Here is a 22079-nt window from a genome sequence, read left to right as displayed (position 1 = left end):
CACACACACACACACACACACACACACACACACACACACACCCCTCTGCCATGCCTTCTTTCTCTAATAAGCATCCAAACATACACACACAGTGCCAAATGGATCAAGTGGCTGGCTGACTGAAGGGGATGGAGCACACAGAGAGATAGAGAGACAGAGAGAGAGAGAGATTTTGTTTTTCGTGCCTTCCTGTTTAGCCACAAAATTGGGAATGCGTGTCGTTAATTTACAAGTTGCAGACACAGAGACCCACAAAGCAGGTGCCATGAATAAAGATTTGTGGTGATTATAACAGCGCACTGGGAACTGAAACACACAGCAACTGTTTATGCAATGAACATCAGTTGTAAGTGCTAATTTAATTTAGGAGAGGAGAGGAGGAGAAATGGGATAGACAGAGAATGTAGAAAGTAAGGAAATGTAAGGAGAAGTAGTTAACAGCTAAGCCTTTTGAATTAGTTATAAGTGGTCATTTAAATGAAGATGAGGAGAACAGGAGGATAATTTGAGCATTTAGATAAAGGGATGAAGAAGAGCACACAAAGAAGATGAGAAACAGAAGAGCAAAAGGTTTGATATATAATTATGTAAACCAAAAGCCAGCTTATGTAATTCAATATAAGTGGTATTTCTTTGTCTTTTACAAAGACAAAAAGAGCTGCATTGTCACTAGTGTGAACCAGGTATACAAGTTGAAATATCATCACAATTTACACCAAATTGAGGACTGGAGCCTAACAATCATTAAAAAAAAGCTTTGTTCTATTACAATACCGTGAGTACCTTTACAAAAGAGGATAGCAAAGCAGCAATGATTTTAGCATGCACTCCTAAAGGGACATTATTTGTCACAGAAATAGCGAAGAGAGAACAGCCTGTATGAAGGTTAGCAGGGAGGCTAATAAGCACGGGCACAACTGTGATTATGTGTGGAGACCTGGTTCTCTCTCTGGAGAGCAGTGAGACTAAAAGCAATTAGTTGGTCTTATCCATGACTTGTATGAATTATCACAACAGCACTTTTATCCATTCAATTCAGTGTCAAACACCAGAACACAGGGCAAACTGTTGATTTATGCAGCAAACGGCATAAAGGACATTTTGAGTCAAACAGCACTAGTATGACTATTGTGTCCATCTGCTCTTATTGTTCCACGTTCCATTCTCAGATAGTAGATGTGTGTGTGTGTGTGTGTGTGTGTGTGTGTGTGTCAGTGAATGCATTTCTCTCTGGATTTCTGCTTGTTATCTGTGTGCGTCCATGTGTGTCTCTGGATGTCTGTGTGCATGCTCATGTAGGTGTGTACACGTTTGTGTCTGGGACCACAACTCACCGGGTTTCAGGTTCCTCTCTTGCAGCACAGACAGCCACTTGGCGCCGGTACCTAAAATAGTGATGCTGGAGAAGAGAAGAAGATGGACAAAGCCAGAAGAAAAGAGACGGAAATTATTGTTTTCAAGCATACCAATGTGAAGGATCAGCGAAGCATTCTTTTTCCAACATAAAAAAGAAAACCCAGTTTATTATTTTGGAGAAAAGGATCATTTGCGTCAGCGCTGCCAACAATGACAGCCATTGCAAAAGCCCTCCTACATGCATGTAATGTATTCTGCATTGTGACAGCAGAAACTTTTAACAACAGAACTAAATTAGCAAACATTATGAATCATCCTCTAGGGTGGGCAGAATATTATTGCCAAATTTCATGGCAATCTGGCTGCTCATTTTTGAGATATCTTGCTCAAGACCAAAGTGTTGGACAGATAAGCGGACGGACAGACAGACGGGCTGACGAACTGTGTGACGTCACCATCCTTTATCACAGCTCTAGATTGAGCCCATCAAAATTTAAAATGCAGGCAAATACAGTGGTAGTGTTTGAGCGTCCGCTAGAATACCACAACTTTGCCACGGTTGCACAGCACTGACCATATACAGGTGAGACAATATGTCATCTGGCACTGACACACTGCACTGTGACATAGGATGGGATGTGACATTAGAGCCTATACTCCATTTTTGAAATATAGCTTTGATTCTTAAGTGGCAGTAAAAGTGAAGAATTTGACTCCGGAGATTTCAGATTTCAGTTAAGTTGACGATACAAAAAGGTCACTCCCATTTTGGAAGGAAGTTGGGTGGTGGAGCGAGCCGAGACAGCAACTTGGCTGTATTGGCAGAGAAATAGTGAGAAGGGAGAGTGTTATAAAGGGTTTATACAACTGTATAAATACGATTGGATGGTTACTTTTCAGCTGCTGAATGAGGCACTGGTGGGGAAGCATGAATGAATGGACTGAAGCAAGCATGACATCGATGCTCAGCCTGAACTGACTATGCTCCATTTGTTGCCCTGAATCTATGCATGGCGAGGCATCATTTCAATGTCTGTGTGCTGAATGTGAAAAATATATATATTTATTTATTTTTATTTTTTTATTTTTTAAAAAGGCCAACAGTTGAACAGTTTGCCCTTAATCCCATCTGCTCCAGTGGAGCTGCTCAGTTGCTCGGTTGTACTGAGAAGCTCCCAGGAGAAGAGTGTGTGTCACTGTGCAGATGAAAAGCAAGGTGATGCTGAAACAGAGCTTGTGTGCTCAGTCAAGCCTTCATGGATAGACAAGAACAATGAAGAACAACAACTGATTGGGAATTGACTTTCAACTGAACAAACCAGTCAGACAATAATGGTCAGTCTAGCATAAGAGGACAAGATGTCTTCTTTGTAAATGTTCTACACGGGATTAGTTCAGAGGAGACTGTATTGACAGGATGTTTGCACACAACAACCCTCGAATGCAATGTTGTTGGAAAGTTGCTTTCTTCTGTGTGAATGGAAGTCATCCTGACAGCTGACAACAGTTGGACAACATGTGGAAAGCAAGAAGTGACAAAACGTCACTTCTGTGTTCCCCTGCAGTCTTAATTCTAAAACAAAGGGCCTTTTAAAGTCTGCCTCCGTCAATGGTTGTGTTTCTGTCTCCGTCTGTGTCTTCCCAAGTTATTTTTGTTGACATCAAATCAATCAAACTGCCTCCCATCACTACGGTAACCATGTCTGTCAATCACAAAAGAGAGATATATATATATATATATATATATATATATATATATAAGAATTGGTCTCTGGGAGACAAAACAACGGTCTTTTGCTCGACTGGTCAAAAATCAAGAATTGCTTTGCACCAAAAGATGTCATTTGTTGTCACATGTTCAAATCGATGACTGTTAATTCAATTCAATTCAATTTATTTTTGTATAGCCCAAAATCACAAATTAATAGGCTGAAGGATGGAATGTGAGGGGGGGGGGGGGGGGGGTTAGATAAGGTGAAAGTTCCAAAGAAGTAATATCTCAAAAAGGAATGATTTCAATGATACGTGCAATGGCCTAGTGCGTGTGTGCGCACACACACCATTCTGCCTGCTTGAATTTCATATGTTGAAATCCTATATCATAGATTATGTCATTTTACAAACAAGATCTAATCCGATTCACTGCGAATCCAAATCTCGATGTATTGAAAGACCGTTAATGGACACTGTGGACCAACCAGACATGAATGTCTGCTTTTTGGCCCACTCATTGATCGACAATGGCCTAATACATCTCGAGATATTAAAGGGATGGACACTGTGGTAATGACCTTATGCCAAAATCTGTGAGGGTTGACAAATGTCTATCATTTCACGGTTATATCATCGGTTGGCCTACCCTTTTATCCATGAGGGTTCAAACTGTTTGAATATTATAACATACTGCAGTGCTGCTTTAATTATCTTATATTCCATCTATATCATTTTATAATATTTTCTATACTTTATTGCAAAAGTACACAATGTAATTTGCAATGGCTTCCATTGCACGGTTACTTGCCTTCTTACCATATGATACATTTTTGCTTCAGTTGGAAGAAAAAGATCACATACCAAAAAGGTAATAAGTACGTGTCAGCACTAACAAACAAAAAACAATGAATTGAATTTATAGTTAAGTCAATGAAATTACCAATTTCTCAATTTGCTTGATCATCCATATTACTAAAAATGAAATCTATCAGATCTACTTCTACATACTTTTCTTTTAGGCATCTAATTCCTTCATCTTCACAAGTAAGGAACTTAGATTGTCCTGTGTACAGTAAACATTGTTTTTTTATGTATTAAGAAGGTATATATACACACACGGTATGAGTTTATTTGGTAAGGCTGGATAAATATGATCTATTCCTGTTCTCTACTTTCACAATACAGCCATCGGATAAGGCAGATGACACACATGAACTCAAAACACAAAACCATTTATCATCTGCCCGCGCACACAGTCCGTCTCCGTTCTATCCATCAGCTCTGACCCCCTCCCCCCCATTCGCATCTGGAGTCGTTTCATTGCTGGCTACCATGGAAAGGGGTCAGTGTATTCTGATTGGAGGCAGGTGGCCAGGTGTGGCTGCTAATTGGATGTTTAGGATGGAGGGTGGAGGAGTAGCTGCGTGTCTCTGTTTGTGAATGTCGGCCTGCATTAATGCACGTGTGTCTGTTTCAGAGGAGACATGTTGCTGGAAGCTACTGAGCCAATAAGAGACACTTTAAGCCAATCAGACACAGGAGCGCCTCCGAGCAGCTCCGGCGTTAATGTGTCTCTATGCGTGTGTGCATGTTTTCTAAACTACTCTCGCACTTATCCTCCCACCCTGGAAAGAATTGTAATATAAAAAGTGGACCTTCGCTCTCCTCTCAGGTGTCGGGGACCAGGAGGAGCAATTTGAAACCACTTGTTTGATGGTGTAATTGTTTACCGATTTGCAAATATAAATTATGTAAATTCTGCTTCTCTTCAGTTAACTGCGAGCATGAATCCTAATGACCTCAATATTAAAAGTGTGAAGCACTACATCATTTTCAAAAATCAATAAATACCAAATTCATTGCCGTGTATACAAGAGGACAGCCTCCATATCCTGTCAACCATATTTTTAAATTAAATTAATTTGTTATTAATTTGTTTCCTCTCGCAAACAGGATGCTGATACTGAGCCCCCCCCCCCAGGAATGCAATTTCATCTCATGTTTAACATGACTTTTCCATCAGCACTTCCCTCTTTCTGTAATCTAGAAGTGTGAAGCTCTTTCTGTTTTGTTCCATAAAGCATTCTCCTTTAGTGCTACGATCTAAACCGGTGGCAGCCAATCACAAAGGCAGAGCAGAGAATGAAAGCACAAATATTTTTGTTTTACAGTAAATCGATATGCTGCAAGTATGGATGCTGTTTAGTTTGTGAATAAATAATCTTTGTAAAAAGCTTGGATAAATGAGTTGAGTCTTCAGGTTACAACATTCAGACGCAGCTAGAAGACAAGAGGTTATTTAAAGGATTATGCCCACATTTCTAAATCTGTAACTGAGCAGGCGAGATGCAATCTGCTAAACCATTTCTGTAGTCATCTCCTCCAAAGAGGACAACTGAGAGTTTTGCATTGGCAAGGGACAACATTCCTATAGTTGGTACAAAAGTACAGCAGGGATCCTTTATCTGACATCTCAGCTCAACACAGAATGGACAAAAGATGGACGAGGCAAGAAGATCCTCAGAGAAAACAGAGGCCTGTTAATACATGGAACCTGTCACGGGTATAAATGTTGTAACCTTTTGCTTGCTTTAAAGCAGGAATGCTGCTGCTTTAGTTTTCACGACGGCCGCCTCAATAAATCTCTCTTTCCGACATGACACAGGCAGGGGAAGTTGTGAGATAACTTGTGAAGATCGCAGCCTCCGTCTATAATATATTTAGTGACAATGACGTCCATGTTACTGGTAACATCATCAAGTACGACCTCTTAAAACAGTTTGTGACTTATTTTCTCGAAAGAAAGTTCTTTCTGGAAATAACATACATAAAGAACCTCTACAGTGTCTCTTTCAAGCAGATCCTCAATATGTTGTGAAGCACAGAAAACTACTGCAGAACTAACAATAAACACAAGTCTTTTGGGACTCTCCCCTCACATTCTCCTTTTCCCTTTTCTCAAAAGCAGCAAATCTGCAATAATCCATTATAGCAAAACAGAAGGTTTGATGTGCAAAATTACAGTACCACTGCTTTCTCATCATTGAAAGTGCAATCTTTCAAAACCAATCTATGAAGAGATTTAAAACTGGAAATGTCAATGGTTAAGCGTGATGCAGCAGAGGTAGTTATTACAATTTCACAACTAACCAACAAAAGTCACAACTACAGAAGAGGCCTCAATGTGAGTTTAAGACCCTCCAAGGCTCCGACAGATTTAGCCCCGATTAAAATGTCCAACCTCAATTCAAAAGATGAAGGTGTAAAAACTGTCACGTCAGCCTCTCCCAGAGGGGTTTTTGGCATAGCGTTAGGATCTGCAGAATGTGTCGGAGGTGGCAACATCAGCACTTAATTGGTTCAAAAACCCTCTCACAGTTGAAAAGGTTCCATGTGTTAATCCGTCATACTGACAGCCCTGCAATGGATTCCTCTTTGTGGATAATTTTGCCAACACTATCCTAACCTTGTTCTATCTATTCTCCTCATTTAAATTATTTTTGGGCAAACAAGCATTGAGGTTGAAAGACTATAACATTTACAGTATGTCAGCAAAACGCTACGACACAATACAAACAATACTGTTGACGTCAACCAACCATACAGCATTAGAAATGAGCACAATCCTACTCCAATAGTTATTTTACCAGGGCGACAATCAACATATGAAGATCTGTAATACAATGATGATTCAAAATGGCTAGTTGTGAAAGAAGCTTGTTAGCTTTTGGATCTAGATTCTGCAGTAGAAGTACTTTTACGAGGCATTCTGGCTCTATAATTCCCACTACTCCCCATCTGTGTTCATTTTTTCCTTCCTTGCTGAAGGCGATATGCCATCCCTGCTGCACTAAAGATGTGTCTGAGGTATCACTGCCCTAAAACTGCCTCTCACTTTTGCTGACCACAGTGTATTATTTTCACTCTTTAACCACAGGTTGACCGAGTTGCTCTAGTGGCGAGGTTGCTCAAAAACATCCGTTTTTAGTTTTAAAGTGGCCATTAGGGGTGAGAGATTTGTAAAATGTCAAACTTGTTTGCAGATGACACAAATTTATGACTGAGTGAATTAATTGAAAGGCTAAATGTAAAGCAGCATAAGGGCTTAATCTAAATGAAATAACGAAGGAAAATAATTGACTTCCTCGGGGCAGAGGTCTAACACTTACCGTTATAACTTCCTCGGATGTACACAGCAGTAAACAATGGAACACATTAAATTTGAGGCAATTAATGCCCCGTCTGCACACACAATATAGTCTTTGACCTCTTTTTCAATGCAACATCCAAAAAACAATAGAAGATCAATACTAGGTTTTATTATCTGCTGCTTATGGTGGCGAGAGACGGTATCAGGACATTTACCAAGATGATGTGCTGTCAATACCCTCCGTGCTACTTTGGAAAATATGTTTTGAATTAACAGTAAGGCAGGTGGTGGGTGTGGGTTTATATATATTCCTAGTATCACAGGACCAGACTCACCTCCTAATCTTTTCTCAACATTGATCAAACCCATTGTTATCGCTGTAACTGTGTTACCACAAAATAATCTTTTAAAAGGTGTAATCAGACAACATGTAATGCCTCGTTTTCACATGCGACGTCCACATTGTGCCTTCGTATAGTGTGAACAGTCGCTGGACCCGGTGGTAAACTTTAGCTTTCAGCCGTCTCGGCTGTCTTGTAGTTTGACCCGGGTCCTCCAAATCTGCAGCATTACCATCAATCTCAATAAGGACACGCTCAAGGGATGACTGACCTGCTGACTTAAAGTAGCCTGTTCAGCTGAGTACAACACATCAGTGCAATTTCAGGATGACAGAGAGGCCGCTCATCTGTGCAAATCAATAAGGAAGTTGGAGTGTTGTGTATGTTTGAACTTTGAGGCTGATTTCTTTTTAAAGTTAGGTGAAACTGCATAAAATTACGTTCTTTTGAGAAGCTTGTTCTTATTTTCCATTGGGTTTATTTCCAACTATACACCAAATAATAACATTGCTTATCTATGGATTAAATGAAACAAAATTATGATGATCTTTGTCTACTGTATACACCATTTCCCCTCTTTCCTTTTTGTTTTGTTTACAACCAAGACATCCTTTTCCCCTTCTCTTCTCTCATTTAAATAAGGAATAATAAATTAGTAAGTAAATAATGAATGTTTATTGTACGATCCGCTGAGGAGGGTCTCCCTTCACGATGCACATTATAAAACAGCAGAAATCTTTATTCATGGGTCTACTCTTGTGCGAGTGTGTGCACAAGTTGTCAATTAGGCAAACACATAATCAATTCTGTGGTTGAAAACAAAACCTCCAAGGAAAAGCTTACCCTTTGCCTCGTGCTCTCTCTCACTCTGGCTGTGTGTCCGAATCCCTCTCTCTCCTTTGATTGTCTGGTTTTTGTCTGTACTCTCTATGTCCGTCTGTCTGCTCTTCATTACACTAAATATTATATTAACAGGAAAAACAAAACCTCTCTCTGCTTGGTCTTCTGTCAGTTGCACCATTTGTGTTGAAAATGCAACATGGGTAAGGCTGCACTGCACTGCAATTGAGGCTACAGTAGGCGTTGGTTAGAATCTGTAGAGATTTGTGTGTTTTCATGTTTATCAGATGTTTCATACACAATTATCCCCTTCATGACAAAAGTATGTTTTCAAAGGGCAATTTTAATTTTGGGTTTAAAATAAAAAATGTTCTTCCAACAGAAAGCAAAAACAGTCATTGTCAGTCTGTTTTGTCATCCTCACCTTTTTCTGTTTGTGTAGGTGTGTGTGTAGGTGTGTGTGTGGCTAACTCACCCCAGCTGGTCTGTCAGGTTCCACAGTACATTGGGTGTGGGCATTAGTGGTGAACCGTCATATAAAACCACAGAGGCTCCCACTGCCAGAGCAGACACCAGCCAGTTCCACATCATCCAGCCGGTCTAAGCACAGCACACACACACACACACACAGTGGTCAGTTTATCTGGCATAAACACTCCTTTCTCATCAACATGGATAAATGGGTAGCAAAATTGAAAACTCATGCAGACTGTGAGTTATGCATCTGTGGTTCACATAATTGTGTTTCTCTTTATTTCTGCATGCTGAGCTACTGCTTCGGCATCGTCCCCAATACTTTTGCATATTGATTGTAACGTTAGCTCCACAGACAATTGTTTGCGGAGCAAATACAGTATGTACAGTGTACACTGTGTGAGGCACTTATACAATTCCAGTTAGTGAAACGATTAGTCAGTTAATCAATAAGATTACAAAAAAAATTGACAAAAAAAATGTAGAAACATTTCTGACAATCAATAAATCATTGAGGTCATTTATCAAGCAAAAATGCCAAATGTTACCTGGATCCCGCTTCTGAAATGTGAGGACTTGCAGCTGCTCTCTATTTTATATCATTGAAAATGTAATACTGGTCGAGATGCACCGATTGATCCAAAAAACAATGTCTCTCTGTGTTTATCATCAAAAGGAGCAAGAATCTTCTAGGAACAACTACAAATGATGCACAGCTCTGACCTTCAACACTCAATGCTGCTCATTAGACAAGATCATTGTGTGTGTGTGTGTGTGTGTGTGTGCGTGTGCGTGCGTGCGCGTGTGTGTCCAAGCTCATGATTAAAAACAGTCCAAAATTCTTCTCTGCTGGTAACTGAGATGAAGCAACAAGGGAGCGGTCATATGAGCATGTCATATGTATTGTGAAAGGTTCGCAGACCTACCGTGGTGTAGTAAATGATGACATCACTGCTGGTCATATTGCCATGGAGAATGTGTTCTTTCAAGTGTTGGATGAGCGTGCCCTACAGAAGTGAGAAAGAGAGAGGGATAATGACTTGTCATCAGGTTTTTGTTCATGACTTTGACATTTGATGATCGCTACCCCTGTCTGGATATTGTTTATTAACAAAGGTAACAGTGCTGATATGAGCTGACACGTACATTTGACATACAGAAGGCACAAAGACACCTGCTTATTAGAGGCTGTAACAAAAAAAATACTCCATGTTCAAATTACATCAACTACTGCAGTTCCCATTTCATGCTTGCAGCGTTGTCAAGAACTGTTCATCGCTCGTTGACTGCAGGGAAGCGAAGAAGAGTTCGGTGGTGTCGTTAGTACATCCAGCATCCAACGGCCTTTAAAGGTTTGCTGCGGAAGACGCGCTCAACCCAGTCCGCAGAGCCCTACAGCCCCGACGCTGAACAGAGCGCTGTTGCTTGTTTATTGATGTTGAACATGCTGCGTGTCCACCAAATTTACACTGCATGTCCGACGCACGCACGCACGCACGCGCACGCACGCGCACGCGCACACGCACGCGCACGGTTGCAATAGCACAAAGCCTTCAAGGGACTTCTTATTTGTAATATGAGCCAAAATATGAGCAAACTTTGAGGGCCAGCAAAAGCAAAACTGAATGAAACATCATAAAGTAACTTTTTCTGGCTTGGTCCAAAGATGTTCTGTAGCAAATTTAATGAGGAGTCCTCAGAATTTGATAGAGTAGCAGGGGAAATAATTGATTTGGACATTAGATCTAGACGTAGTGTGGCTTGTATGGATAGATTCTTCTGGACCCACAGAATCAAGGAGAAAAAATATATTTCCGTTACTGAGACTTATGGTTGAACAGCTACACAACCAGAATGTAAAGTCTGTTATTGTAGCTCCCCCATCTGGCTAAAGTGCAGCAAGTTTGACACATCCTTGTGTCCCCAGCAATACACACGGCATGTGTGAAGTAGATCGGATGAAGGGTTGTCGAGATATGAAAAGGACATACACACATACATATAGCCAGACAGCGATTCCTTGCTTTATAGTTAGATATAATAATGTGTACGTTCCTGGTCGCATAAACAGGTGCACTGTCTGTGTGTGTGTGTGTGTGTGTGTGTGTGTGTGTGTGTGTGTGTGGGGTCTTTGGCAGAACTCAGCTGCCATGCCAGTCCTTTGGTGCGTGCCATCTTGCTACTGATAGCATGTTAACAGAGCTGTAACAAAGCAGAGAGCGCAACAGTGCTGGGGCTAATTGGTGGAGCCAGAGAGGACTGCCAGCGTCGCAATACGAAATGTTTTCATCAATGCAGTAGGGTCCAATTATCGGTCGCATGGGGTAGAAGGAGGGGGGCACAAAGGAAAGAGATCGAGAGGATACATAACAGAAAAAAGGGAGCTAGAAGAAAGAAGATGTAAATCAGGGGGAAAAAAAACTAAAGAGCAAGCCTGTAGAGGAGGGCTGAGTGGAAAAAAATTAGACAATGCATGAAAGTTAAGGATAGAAAAGCCAATGTGAAAGACGGCGGGAATGTATCGGAGAGGGAGAGAGAGAGAACATTTTGTGAAAATGTGTGAATGCATTTGTTCGAGTGTGTTAAACCGTTCTGCATGTTGAGTGTTTCAGACTTCAAAGTGCAGTGGCGCTTTTGAAATCACACATTCATCCGACGCTCTCCTTCACTCAGATGTGGAATGTAGCAGGAAAAAGTGATATTCATGCTCCTGAGAGCGGATAACCTTTGGAAGATCTGATGATGGAGGTTTCCTGCCATCTTGTGGTGGTAAATGTAATATAAACCAATAAATGATAGGCATACAGTTACTTCTACTGTGAAGCTCGCCATGAGCGACTCATATTTTGTTTTAATTTGATTAATAAGATTCTTTTGTCTGAAAAAAAGTACTGAAAGATGATGTAATATGAAGGCATGACTGAGGACACACACAATCGTCCCTACGTCATTAACATATTTCTCAGCAGTGCTTTTGCTCTTTATGTGCCAACCAAGCTTGTGTAACATAACTAGATATTATTTCATAAGATCATATTTTAATTACCAAAAGCTCCAGACCAGCTACGAAATGGACCCAAGTTATTTTTAACTGCCATTTCCAAGGCCAAGAGTTAACTTTAAAACTTAGCTCTTAAAGCTACAGTTGTAATCTTACTATACATTTGCTCAAACTGCCACTATATTCTGTCAGTAGCACATGAGACAGATAATCTGCCTCCTTTTAGTTACATAGCACGACAGCTGGATACTCGCAGTATCACGAGATCACGCGAGAATCGTGGAATCACATATCACACAATAATCCATCTTTTTAGGCTTCAAGTAATGTGTCCGAACCATTACTTGAAGCTTTTGGGAAGACTTTTGGGGAGACTTCGATTGACAGATGGTTCATCCCGTCAGCTCAGCTGCCCTTTTCCAAACGCCCGATGGAAAACAACCAATCAGAGCCGAGGGGGTCGCTAAAGCAGCTTTCAATCACTGCTCGTGAATTCTGGTCAAACTGCCAAACTAGCAATATGAATCAAGATCCTGTTACTAAATTGCCTATTTCAAACTGTACATGTGGGCCAAACCAGGAGAGCTCTGTAAACAGACGCGAGCAGCGTGTGCTAATGTGTGTGTGTGTGTGTGTGTGTGTGTGTGTGTGAGAGAGATGGAGAGAGAGAGAGAAAGAGACAGCTGCGATCCATATAACCCTGATGGAGCAGTCACAAAACTGGCAACAGAAGTGTCACTTTGTTGCCGTTTTAGTGTCCGCTCAACAAAGAGAGGGGGAGTGATCCATATTTATGATTTGGGGGATAATGCAAGACAATGTTTTTCTTACCCCAGCAGAGTGGACCATGCATTTCGGAGCTCCTGTGGTGCCAGAAGAGTACATGATGAACAGAGGATGACTGAATGGAAGCTGCTCAAACTCCAGCTGAGGAAACTGGTCAGCCTCGCCACGACCAGACGCCAAGAAATCATCGATAAATACACTGCAGAAGAAGAAAAACGGAGAGAAAAGAAATGAGACAAAGAAGAAATTAAAGACAAAACTGATACAAGATATGGGCAAGAGAGTATATCTCAGACCTGCTCTCAGTCTAACAAAAGTATCTGTTCAGTTTCAACACTTGAGTCTAGTCGTTTCCACAGACACACACCTGTTGGGTATCTTGGAGAGGTCCGTCTCTTGTTTGGAGCGAGCGTAGGGAATCACCACGACTCTCTTCAGGTCAGGCAGACCTACAGAGAGACAGAGAGAGTCGGATGCGTCACACTACAACCTTATGAAAAGCAAAGACGGGATCCCAGAGGAGATCCATGAACATGTAACACATTTTGGTTCTTTACGGAAGAGGATTATTTTCAGTGAGGGGCTCAAAGATGCTTGGTAATTCTCTGGACACTCCAGAGGTAGCAGATGAAGAAATCCTACTTCATCCTTTACATCTATCAAGTATCTGTCATGCATTCATTCCTCCAACTGTTTAATCTGGAGTAGAGTTTTTATTCAACTCTACTGGCATTAACCCTTAAATGGCTCAGTCTACTTGTTAGCAGAAATTCCCTCCAGGATTTACCACCAGCTCGCTGAAGAAGCCGAATGTATTTGGGAGTCTCTATAATGAATTGATGATAGTCAAACCTTTGACGACACTGATCAGCTTGTCCATGTGGTCATGTGTTTTCCCGTTGTAAACCACAGCAGCAACAGAGAAGAGCAGCTTGGGCTGGATTTGGGAAAACCTGTCAAGGACACCCTGAGACAAAAACGAGAGAGAGAGAGAGAGAGAGCAGGTTAAAACCAAAAAGGAGAACACTGGAGTAAGCAGACAGGAAAGCCTCAGCAAAATAAAATCATTCATTATTGAATATGTTCTACAGCGTTACAAACTACTTAAAGAGTTAACAGGACAAAACATATATGGTCAATCAAATAACTTCCTTTTTGGGCTGAAGACATATTTTTATTCTAAGTGTAGTTCTCTGACCTGCCACACGGGGCAGTAGCACACCAGAAATAAGAAGCAGACACCATGATGACAAAAAAAAGATCACTGTGGAAGAAGATGCTGAAGGATGAAGTTAACTACACTCTACACACTTGCCCACTCGCACACGACATGTTGCCCGACGGATCTGATTCTGTATTTCCTCTTCATGTATATGTTTGTTTGCATATGCAAGTGTGTTTTGCCAGTCATGAATCCCCTGTAAGTATTGATAAAATTGACCTCATTCGCTCCAGGATTAGGAGACAAAAAAATGTTGCTGTGACACAAGTACTCAGAAAACACGCTTATTCAGCAACGATGTGTGCTTGAAAGTCCTCAAAAGTTTATTTTTACTTGGAAAATAAAGCTTACAAATTCCCCTCTCCATGGGAAACTGGTTTTACTATCAAATCTAGTTTGAACGACTAAAACAATGAGAAAATAAAAGAGTGTTGATGATGCAATGGAATAAAAAAAAACTCAAACTTATGTAAAGAAAGACATACAAGCTCCAAACAGTATAATAGAGTCCTTACGTTGACTCCAAAGTCGACTGACGTGGAGCTCCAAATGGCTCCAATGCTGGCTGCTGCCAACATGGCCTCCACTGCATGGATACCATTGGGCAGGTAGCCTGAGGGGGAGAGAGGAGGGAAACATTATGTTCAAGCAGCAATCCATATGATCATCTTAAACGGCTATAGATGTATGTAGACTTTAAAAATAGAGTATTAAGATGGTTTTAGCTAAACGTACAGAACTACACAAGTATAAATATATATGTACATATACAAAATGTGCATATATGCATCATTGGCTTACAATCAATCTGAGATGCCTGATGTCAATGGCAAAGGTTGAACTAAACTACTAAAAGAAAACGATGGATTGGCCAGACTCTCACATTACAGACACTGGGCTGCTTTGTTGATAACAGTTATCTAATCTAACATTATAAAACATTATAAAGGAAGCTGATCTTTGCTCGATGACGTCTGACAGATCACCATCCTGCTATTCTGGTTCTACAGACACTCGTAAATCATTATCCTCTCTCAGTGGACCAGCATGTATAGCGTCATGGATCATAATCTTACTGCAACGCCTTGCTTGACTGCCTCCGTGGCTCCTTTGATGAATCACTATCTCACTGTGCTGTAACAACACGGCAAAGCAACACATTGCAACCATCTGATATATCATGCCTACTGTTAGAAAACTTTTCAGATTCGATGATAACCACTGAATGAAAGTCAAAGCCCTTAAGGATGATAATGGGTTTAATAAAATGCAGCATCACAGTGCTATTGTGCTACGTGGTTAGCGTTTCATTACCCTACCAATTCATTCATATTAATTTCAAGGACTCGAAAGTATCAGGAGATACAGAAAAAACATCTTTGTTGGATTTTTTTTCCCCATTAAAAAAACATGTTTGAGCCCCGTGAGTTGAGCAGTAATTGGATAATGGTTACAATTTCTGGGAACATACCCTGGAGGAAGGCTCTTAACCCATGGGAGGCTACCCTGTGGTAAACCGGGCAACGTAAATGATGAGAAAATAAATAAAGCTTTTTAAAAGGTGCCCTGTAGAGTTTTCTTATGAAAACAAAAACAAACATTCAGTGTTCCTCACCAAAACACATGTTTATCCTTGAGCACTTTTTCTTCCTCATGAAACAATTGCTAAGTTGTCTTTTTTCAATTATTATTAAATCGTGAATTGTTTACGTCCGCGTTTACTTAATAGCAGTTTTCTTCTTCTCTGCCCTAGCGGACATTTGTTGACACAGTGTCACCACCTAGTTGCTTTGGCAATACTGCAAGAATTAAGCAAGGAGGACATTAAATAAGTGTCTTAACCAGAGTTGAACCACCATGGTGTAAAGCTAACATAGCTACCACTGAAAATCACAACAGCCTGACTAGTATTTCAGTCTTGATCTGAGTCCAAGTTCAGCACTGAGATGTTCCGGTATAAAGTGATAGAGTGCTTGTGGTTGGTACAAACTTCTTAGTCATCTGGAAAACTATGGGTGGAGTTAGTTTAGGTTCCGTCTTTCAAAAGCAGCTTCTATGAACAGTAAAGAAGAAAATCAGGAAAATCAGGATCTGAATGGCATTGTTTTCCTGCTAGCGTGGCCACATTTGGAATAACACATGGCCACACTAAACAGGCAACGTGTGTCAGAAAATCCATAGTCGTGTGTGTGTGAGTTAATTTTGCTTAAATGTTCAATGGTGTAATTTCTATAAATCAAACCATTTGTATTTGTTTATAACATCTTATTTCAAGTGATAATGCTGCTATTTTTAAATTTCATTCAAAAGACTGTGGTTGCAGTTTTTAGTGAAATAGAAATCAAGGATGAACAGTGGGCGTGAAGGCTAGATACAAGCTTCATATCAAGGTGGAGAGTGATGGTGAAGATGATGAGACCAAGGGCAAGAGCAATGGAAGTGAAGTGCACGAACGGGAGCATTAAAACGTGTGTGTGTGTGTGTGTGTGTGTGTGTGTTGGGTCGGCTCTTTTACTGCTATAAAGCTTGGTTGGCTTCATCAGCTAAGTGCTTATACATCTCCTGGATTACAGACACTGTCAAGGTATTTTAGTTACAACCTGAGGACAAGGACATCTCTGTCCCCAACACACACCAGCGAGCACACACATTCAAAACACACACACTTCCTGTGAGGAATGTAAAGGGGAAAGGAGGGAAAAGAGGCATAAGGAAGCTGGAAGCTGGAATCTCTCTCTCTCTCTCTCTCTCTCTCTCTCTCTCTCTCTCTCTCTCTAATGAGATTCCCACAGAGCTTAAGCCATTTAGCTAATGGATTTCCCTACCGCAATATCCATCTTTCCTCTGAGCGCACGCACGCACGCACGCACTACTAGTGCGCCTGTTCTCTGCCATCTTTATCCAGACAAATTGTTTGTAACAAAGGGGCTTATAGGACGTGTTCAGTCCAACTTGAGCAGAAACAGAAGTTGTTTCACGGAATGAAAGGTTCAGACATCAGAGATGCTACTACGATATTTGACAACCTCTGTAACTGAAGCCCCTGATACTGACACAGCACAAACAGATCGATACACATCGCGGCGTTATGGTGAGAACAGAGAATGACTCAGAGACAGTGATGGATAACACACGTTTGCTATATCTGACACACAAAGTAAAGGCATTGCATGGACCTCTGCTATAACCAGGCTGGCTGAACTACTTAAATACTCTCTGGTGACAAAGTGCTCTTTGAAAAAAAGATACAAGTCACTGAAATGATCTGTTAAGTAGCTGTGGGTGAGGTATTGTTATTACATTACACTAACTCGATTATTTTAAATGACTAATATTAAATAAAGAATAACAGATCGGTTTGCTACAAAAGTGAAAGAATAAACTAAAGCATTTGACACTTGTGTGAATCTGAATGGATGTACTGTACAGTGAGGAGCAGCAGAAAAACATGAAAATCAGCCATTCCACCTTGTACAAATATGAACTTTGAAAAAACTAAATGGACACTTTCAGAAAAAGCTGCGACTTGTGCCAAGACAGCAAGCCTTCCTTAAACACGGGTGGAACTATAGCAAAAGAGCCCACATCCAACTTATGTTGCAACAAGTTTCAAATCAGAAAGAAGGAAGAAGTAAGGAGTGGATGGAGAACATTAGAAGACAAAAGGAAAAAGACACAAGTCAGGAGGAGAGCAATAAATCTATCGACCAGCTCATTTTGGTTGGAAATCAACCATCACGTGGCTGATAATAACAGTTATATAAAATGTTGATGCCATTCGGTAAAACATTTGAGACTCACCTACGACCCTGTCTCCAGTCTGGAGGCCCATCTTCCTCATGGCTGCAGCAAACAATGCGACATCACGCCTCAGCTCCCCAAACGTCACCTTCACAATCTCATCATTGGCCTCCGCTGGTAGACACGGAAACAAAGATAAATATGTACATGTCATGAAAATCTTGTTAACGCTTCAGACCCTTCCACATGTTTTGATTGGTTTAAACATTCAGGCTTTGTGCACCACTTTGTAAATATTGTATTTATTTATGGGTTGATATAAATGCCAATAAAAGTTCCAACCCAAAGCAGAGAGAAAGTAAAGCAAGGAGACAGAGATGGAGACATAAATAGAGAATGATAGTGTGACAGGAACGGTCCTCTGTCTCTCTCTAAGTAAGTTTACTGACATCCACAGAGGCTCCACATCCTTCTCCTAATTGCATTACAGTGTGTGTGTGTGTGTGTGTGTGTACATGGGTGCGGGCATGAGTGTGCGAAAGCCCACTCCCCCTCCTATACACACAGTCGTGGCAATAAAGAAGTGCCTATCCATTAGTATGCGACAGCTCTGAGAGATAGAGTAGGGAGCAGCAGTTAATCTATTAACGAAGTGACGATTGCAGCCTTGCTCGATTCTGCGACCAAATGCAACCTGAACTCTGTTCTTTCGTGCAACTCAGGAGGACAAACCCACATCTTGTTAAAAAATAAGCTGCAAACACATCAGACTGCAGAAACTGGATTGAAAGGTGTTTCTGCTTTATCAACACTGCCTTGGTTGGGGATTTGATTCATACTAGAGATCAATAAAGCCCGTCTGTGTCACATATGTTGCTGTGTATTACACAGTTGTTTTTTTAAATCAGCATTGTATACTGTTTCCACTTACTTGCAGCATAGAGAGCTACTTTGTCCTGGTCTGCATGTTTGAGCAAGTTCTCAGCGTAGTTGAGCCGAGCACCTTGAAACCACTCTGGAACATCCGAGATCCGTTTGGATAAATCCACAACCTGGTACACACCCATAGAACACACACAGCATTGTCGTTGACCAAGGAGACCATGCATTTTAACACTGGCAGAGACTGAAGTACACAAATGGGACTGTACGATAAAAGCCACTGCTTTACATATTTATCAAGCCCTTTGTAATATGTGACGTGTTATCCATGTGTACAAATGAGGTGTGTTAACAACATGACACAGCATCTTAACCTTAGACACCACTTACTACCTCACACATACACACCGGAGTGGCTTTATCTTTACACATTAGATAGTAAATGCAATAATAAACACAAAAATTAAGATTATTTGAAAATCAGTGATACCTCCTTTTTCCAACGGGCTCTTTAATGCAGCCTTGTCAAAAATAAGTGCAATTCTAATGTCAACAAATGGTTGCAAAATGCCATCATAAGCCGTGCAGTCTTTGAGTTTAGACAGGGCGGGAAACGTTCACAAACTATCTGCAAAAATAAATGTGTCACATGTTGTACATTTTATCTTCTCATTAAGGATGAATCCTATCAGATTATTTCCATAGAAAATAATGACGAAGGAAGACTTCTCACCAACTCGTAGCACAACAATGAAGTTATTTAGTCATATTTACACTTCAATGGGCCTCATTCACTATTTTCTATCTTAAATCCCTGCACAGACGGTCAGATTCACAATTGGAAACAATTGTTTTTATGGGTGGGGGCTTGAGCGGGACAACAGGACACAACACTTTCATAGGATAGATGCACGCAGTGGATACACAACCTTTCGTGCCACAATCCATAATAATAACTTGTGCGTATTGATAATCATGAGCAAAATGTTGTTCTTATAGGCGAACACTTTGTCAGTGAGAAAATGTTAACTAATCCCATCATTTGTTTTACAGTGTAACATAACGGGGTTAGTTTGAGGTATGACAATAAATGAGGTAATGTACAACGAATGCTGTTGAAAATTACCACCAAAGAAAATGCTGGTCATTCACTGAATCTTTATGCTGAGTTTCTCTACTCTGCCAGACGTTTCAAACCCCGAAAACATTATCTGTTGGCAATATTCAATTCAAATTTTAGGCTAAAATCGAAACCATTCTCCTTCAGGACAAACCAGCAGAGGCTGGACTCACCTCTTCATATGGCTTGGAGCTGACGACGCCACAGAAGCGCCACACTTCTGCCCAGAAATCTGAATAACTGTCCACCGACCACTGATACAGCTCATTGTAGTTGACTAGAAGACAGAGAATCAAGGATTACTACAGATTTATAACAAAAACATCTGTTTACAGGTGTGACTGTCAGCTCAAGCATGTGATGTCAAGCTCATACAGATGACTAAATACTAGAACAGGTCAGGCATTAGTACAAGTACATCGAAAGCAAAACAAGATTTATCCTGACTACCAAATTTGAAACCACTGATTTAAGGGGAAATATATGCCAATACATATTAAACACTAATAATCAATACGCCTGGTTAAAAAGAAGAGAAGAGAGATTTTGGTTCAGTGAGGACCTAAAGAATTAAAAGTTAATGTTCAGACAGTTTGGAAAATCAAGGCAGGTGTTGAGGTGAAACTCCATTTCTGACGTTATCAATTATTTTATTTTAATTTCACACACACACAAAGCTGTCCACAATGACTCCAACCTCTCCCCAATTACATAACTCTCTCTCGGGGTTGTTCAGCATTCCTCCAGAGCCCTGTTTGCCTAAATTTACGACACAACGGAAACAGGTCGTTGTCTCTCATCTCTACTACTTCAGTGAGGAGCCGCGAGCAAACCAAGCACGAGAGCAAGGCAGAGCTGCAGTCTTATACACAGCTACTTGTTATTAAAAAGGAGTGGTGAGAACCTGCATACATGTGTTAACATGCGGAATCACTGTCTCTCCAGTAAGCCAAATGGTTGCACACCAAAGCTAGCTTGAAACACTGCAAAGCAGCTTTATAGCTTGGTAATCGACAGATAGCAGAGGGAGACACTGTTACTGTGTTTCTATTCAGCTTAATAAATAAAATCCGACTTTAAATCTCTCTGTTTTAGTGCTCGTCTGTCGTCCTCCATCGTCTCTACGCACCGAGATTAAATCCGTAGTCCCGGTTGACCTGTTTCCTAAACGTATCCATTAGTGTGTTCCTCTTGGAGTCCGGGTACCACAGCACCTTGCTCTCCATGTCCATGATTTTCTCGTTCTTCATTTCCGTGTCTTTAGACATCTTTGTCGCCGTCCTTTTTGTCCGCTGGCAAACAACCGGTTGACGCTAGCGCCTCGCTGAAGCTAACTGTCCCTGTGCTGAGGGCTCGTGTTGGGGTTAAATTAGATCACCGGCGAGCTGCTTGGTTTGAATGGCTGGGGAATTACAGCGCGCGACAGCTAACCAGGGCTCTCTGTCAAAGGCGAGCGTGGGGCTGCCGAGGAAAGCTGACAGGCCACGCCCTGGCGTCATGACGTAGCAGAGCGAGCTGGGTTCAAGAACGCAAAGTGTTCAACGTTACACAAAATCATTTGTACATGTACCTATGTTATTAGATAGATAGATAGATAGATAGATAGATAGATAGATAGATAGATAGATAGATAGATAGATAGATAGATAGATAGATAGATAGATTATTAATCCCACAAGGGGAATTTTTTTCGCTACTGCAGCAATTATGGTACAGGTAAGTATAATAACAGACTAAAAATATTAAGTATAAAATGCAAATATCAAATGCACAATATATACAATAAAAATAACAGAGTAAAAATATTAGATGTAAAAATGCACAATACAATGAAATAGAATATTAAATGAACTAACTAAACAGTAGTGCAAAGATTTAACCAAACAACAAACAAACAACAGAGTAACGCAGTTACAGTCTTGTAAATTATTTGGCCAGAGGTGATTTATTGTAGTCTTATTGGCAAAACAAATTACAGATATTCGGTCGAAAGTTCTGCTAGAATGAAAGTAAAATATCACCGGTGTGTCTCCAGACCCTTGATACAAAAAAACTTGTATCCCGCCAAAATATTATTGTAAATTGCTAAACTTCATAACTTTATATTTTCACCGTTTTATATAGTCAAACTTCAGAAAGAAATTTGAAATACTTTTGGAGGAAAAAAGTATGACTACAATGCATTGGTGAAATGTACGACCATTCGCTCAGGAACTTCTACTTAACTTGATGTGATCTGTATCTCTTTTGTCACAACTGTGACCAAAATAGTTTCCCTATTGAGTTATCTAAAGTATGCAAATTATTCCACGACCTCGCCCTGCCTGTCTGTGAAATATGCCTCTGAAATATGGCATTAATTTTACCAATAAAAAGCAGATGCGTTTCTACTGGCAAGTGAATAATCTCATATTCTTAACGGTGAGCATGTATAGATTTCGTGGATTTTATAA

General features: G+C 40.6%; 1 protein-coding gene across 1 annotated transcript in view; it reads right to left on the bottom strand.

Annotated features, from left to right (window-relative positions):
* The window catches only part of aacs (acetoacetyl-CoA synthetase), a 30320-nt gene extending 9239 nt beyond the window's left edge, over positions 1 to 21081 (bottom strand). Inside the window, exons 1-11 of the mRNA XM_031849196.1 lie at positions 20756 to 21081; positions 19800 to 19903; positions 18556 to 18676; positions 17685 to 17798; positions 14399 to 14496; positions 13514 to 13628; positions 13029 to 13110; positions 12707 to 12860; positions 9801 to 9881; positions 8876 to 9000; positions 1335 to 1399 (exon numbers count right to left, since the gene is read on the bottom strand). Of these exons, the coding sequence (XP_031705056.1) occupies positions 1335 to 1399; positions 8876 to 9000; positions 9801 to 9881; positions 12707 to 12860; positions 13029 to 13110; positions 13514 to 13628; positions 14399 to 14496; positions 17685 to 17798; positions 18556 to 18676; positions 19800 to 19903; positions 20756 to 20894 (1198 nt within the window). The 5' untranslated portion in view covers positions 20895 to 21081. The remainder of the gene's footprint in view (positions 1 to 1334; positions 1400 to 8875; positions 9001 to 9800; positions 9882 to 12706; positions 12861 to 13028; positions 13111 to 13513; positions 13629 to 14398; positions 14497 to 17684; positions 17799 to 18555; positions 18677 to 19799; positions 19904 to 20755) is intronic.
* Between the last annotated feature and the right edge of the window lie 998 nt (positions 21082 to 22079).

This window comes from Anarrhichthys ocellatus, unplaced genomic scaffold (assembly GCF_004355925.1).
Source record: "Anarrhichthys ocellatus isolate YVR2014 unplaced genomic scaffold, GSC_Weel_1.0 scaffold9, whole genome shotgun sequence".
Taxonomy (NCBI): Eukaryota; Metazoa; Chordata; class Actinopteri; order Perciformes; family Anarhichadidae; genus Anarrhichthys; species Anarrhichthys ocellatus.
The sequence above is the reverse complement of the archived record's forward strand: the minus strand, read 5'-3'. Positions and strand labels throughout refer to the sequence as shown.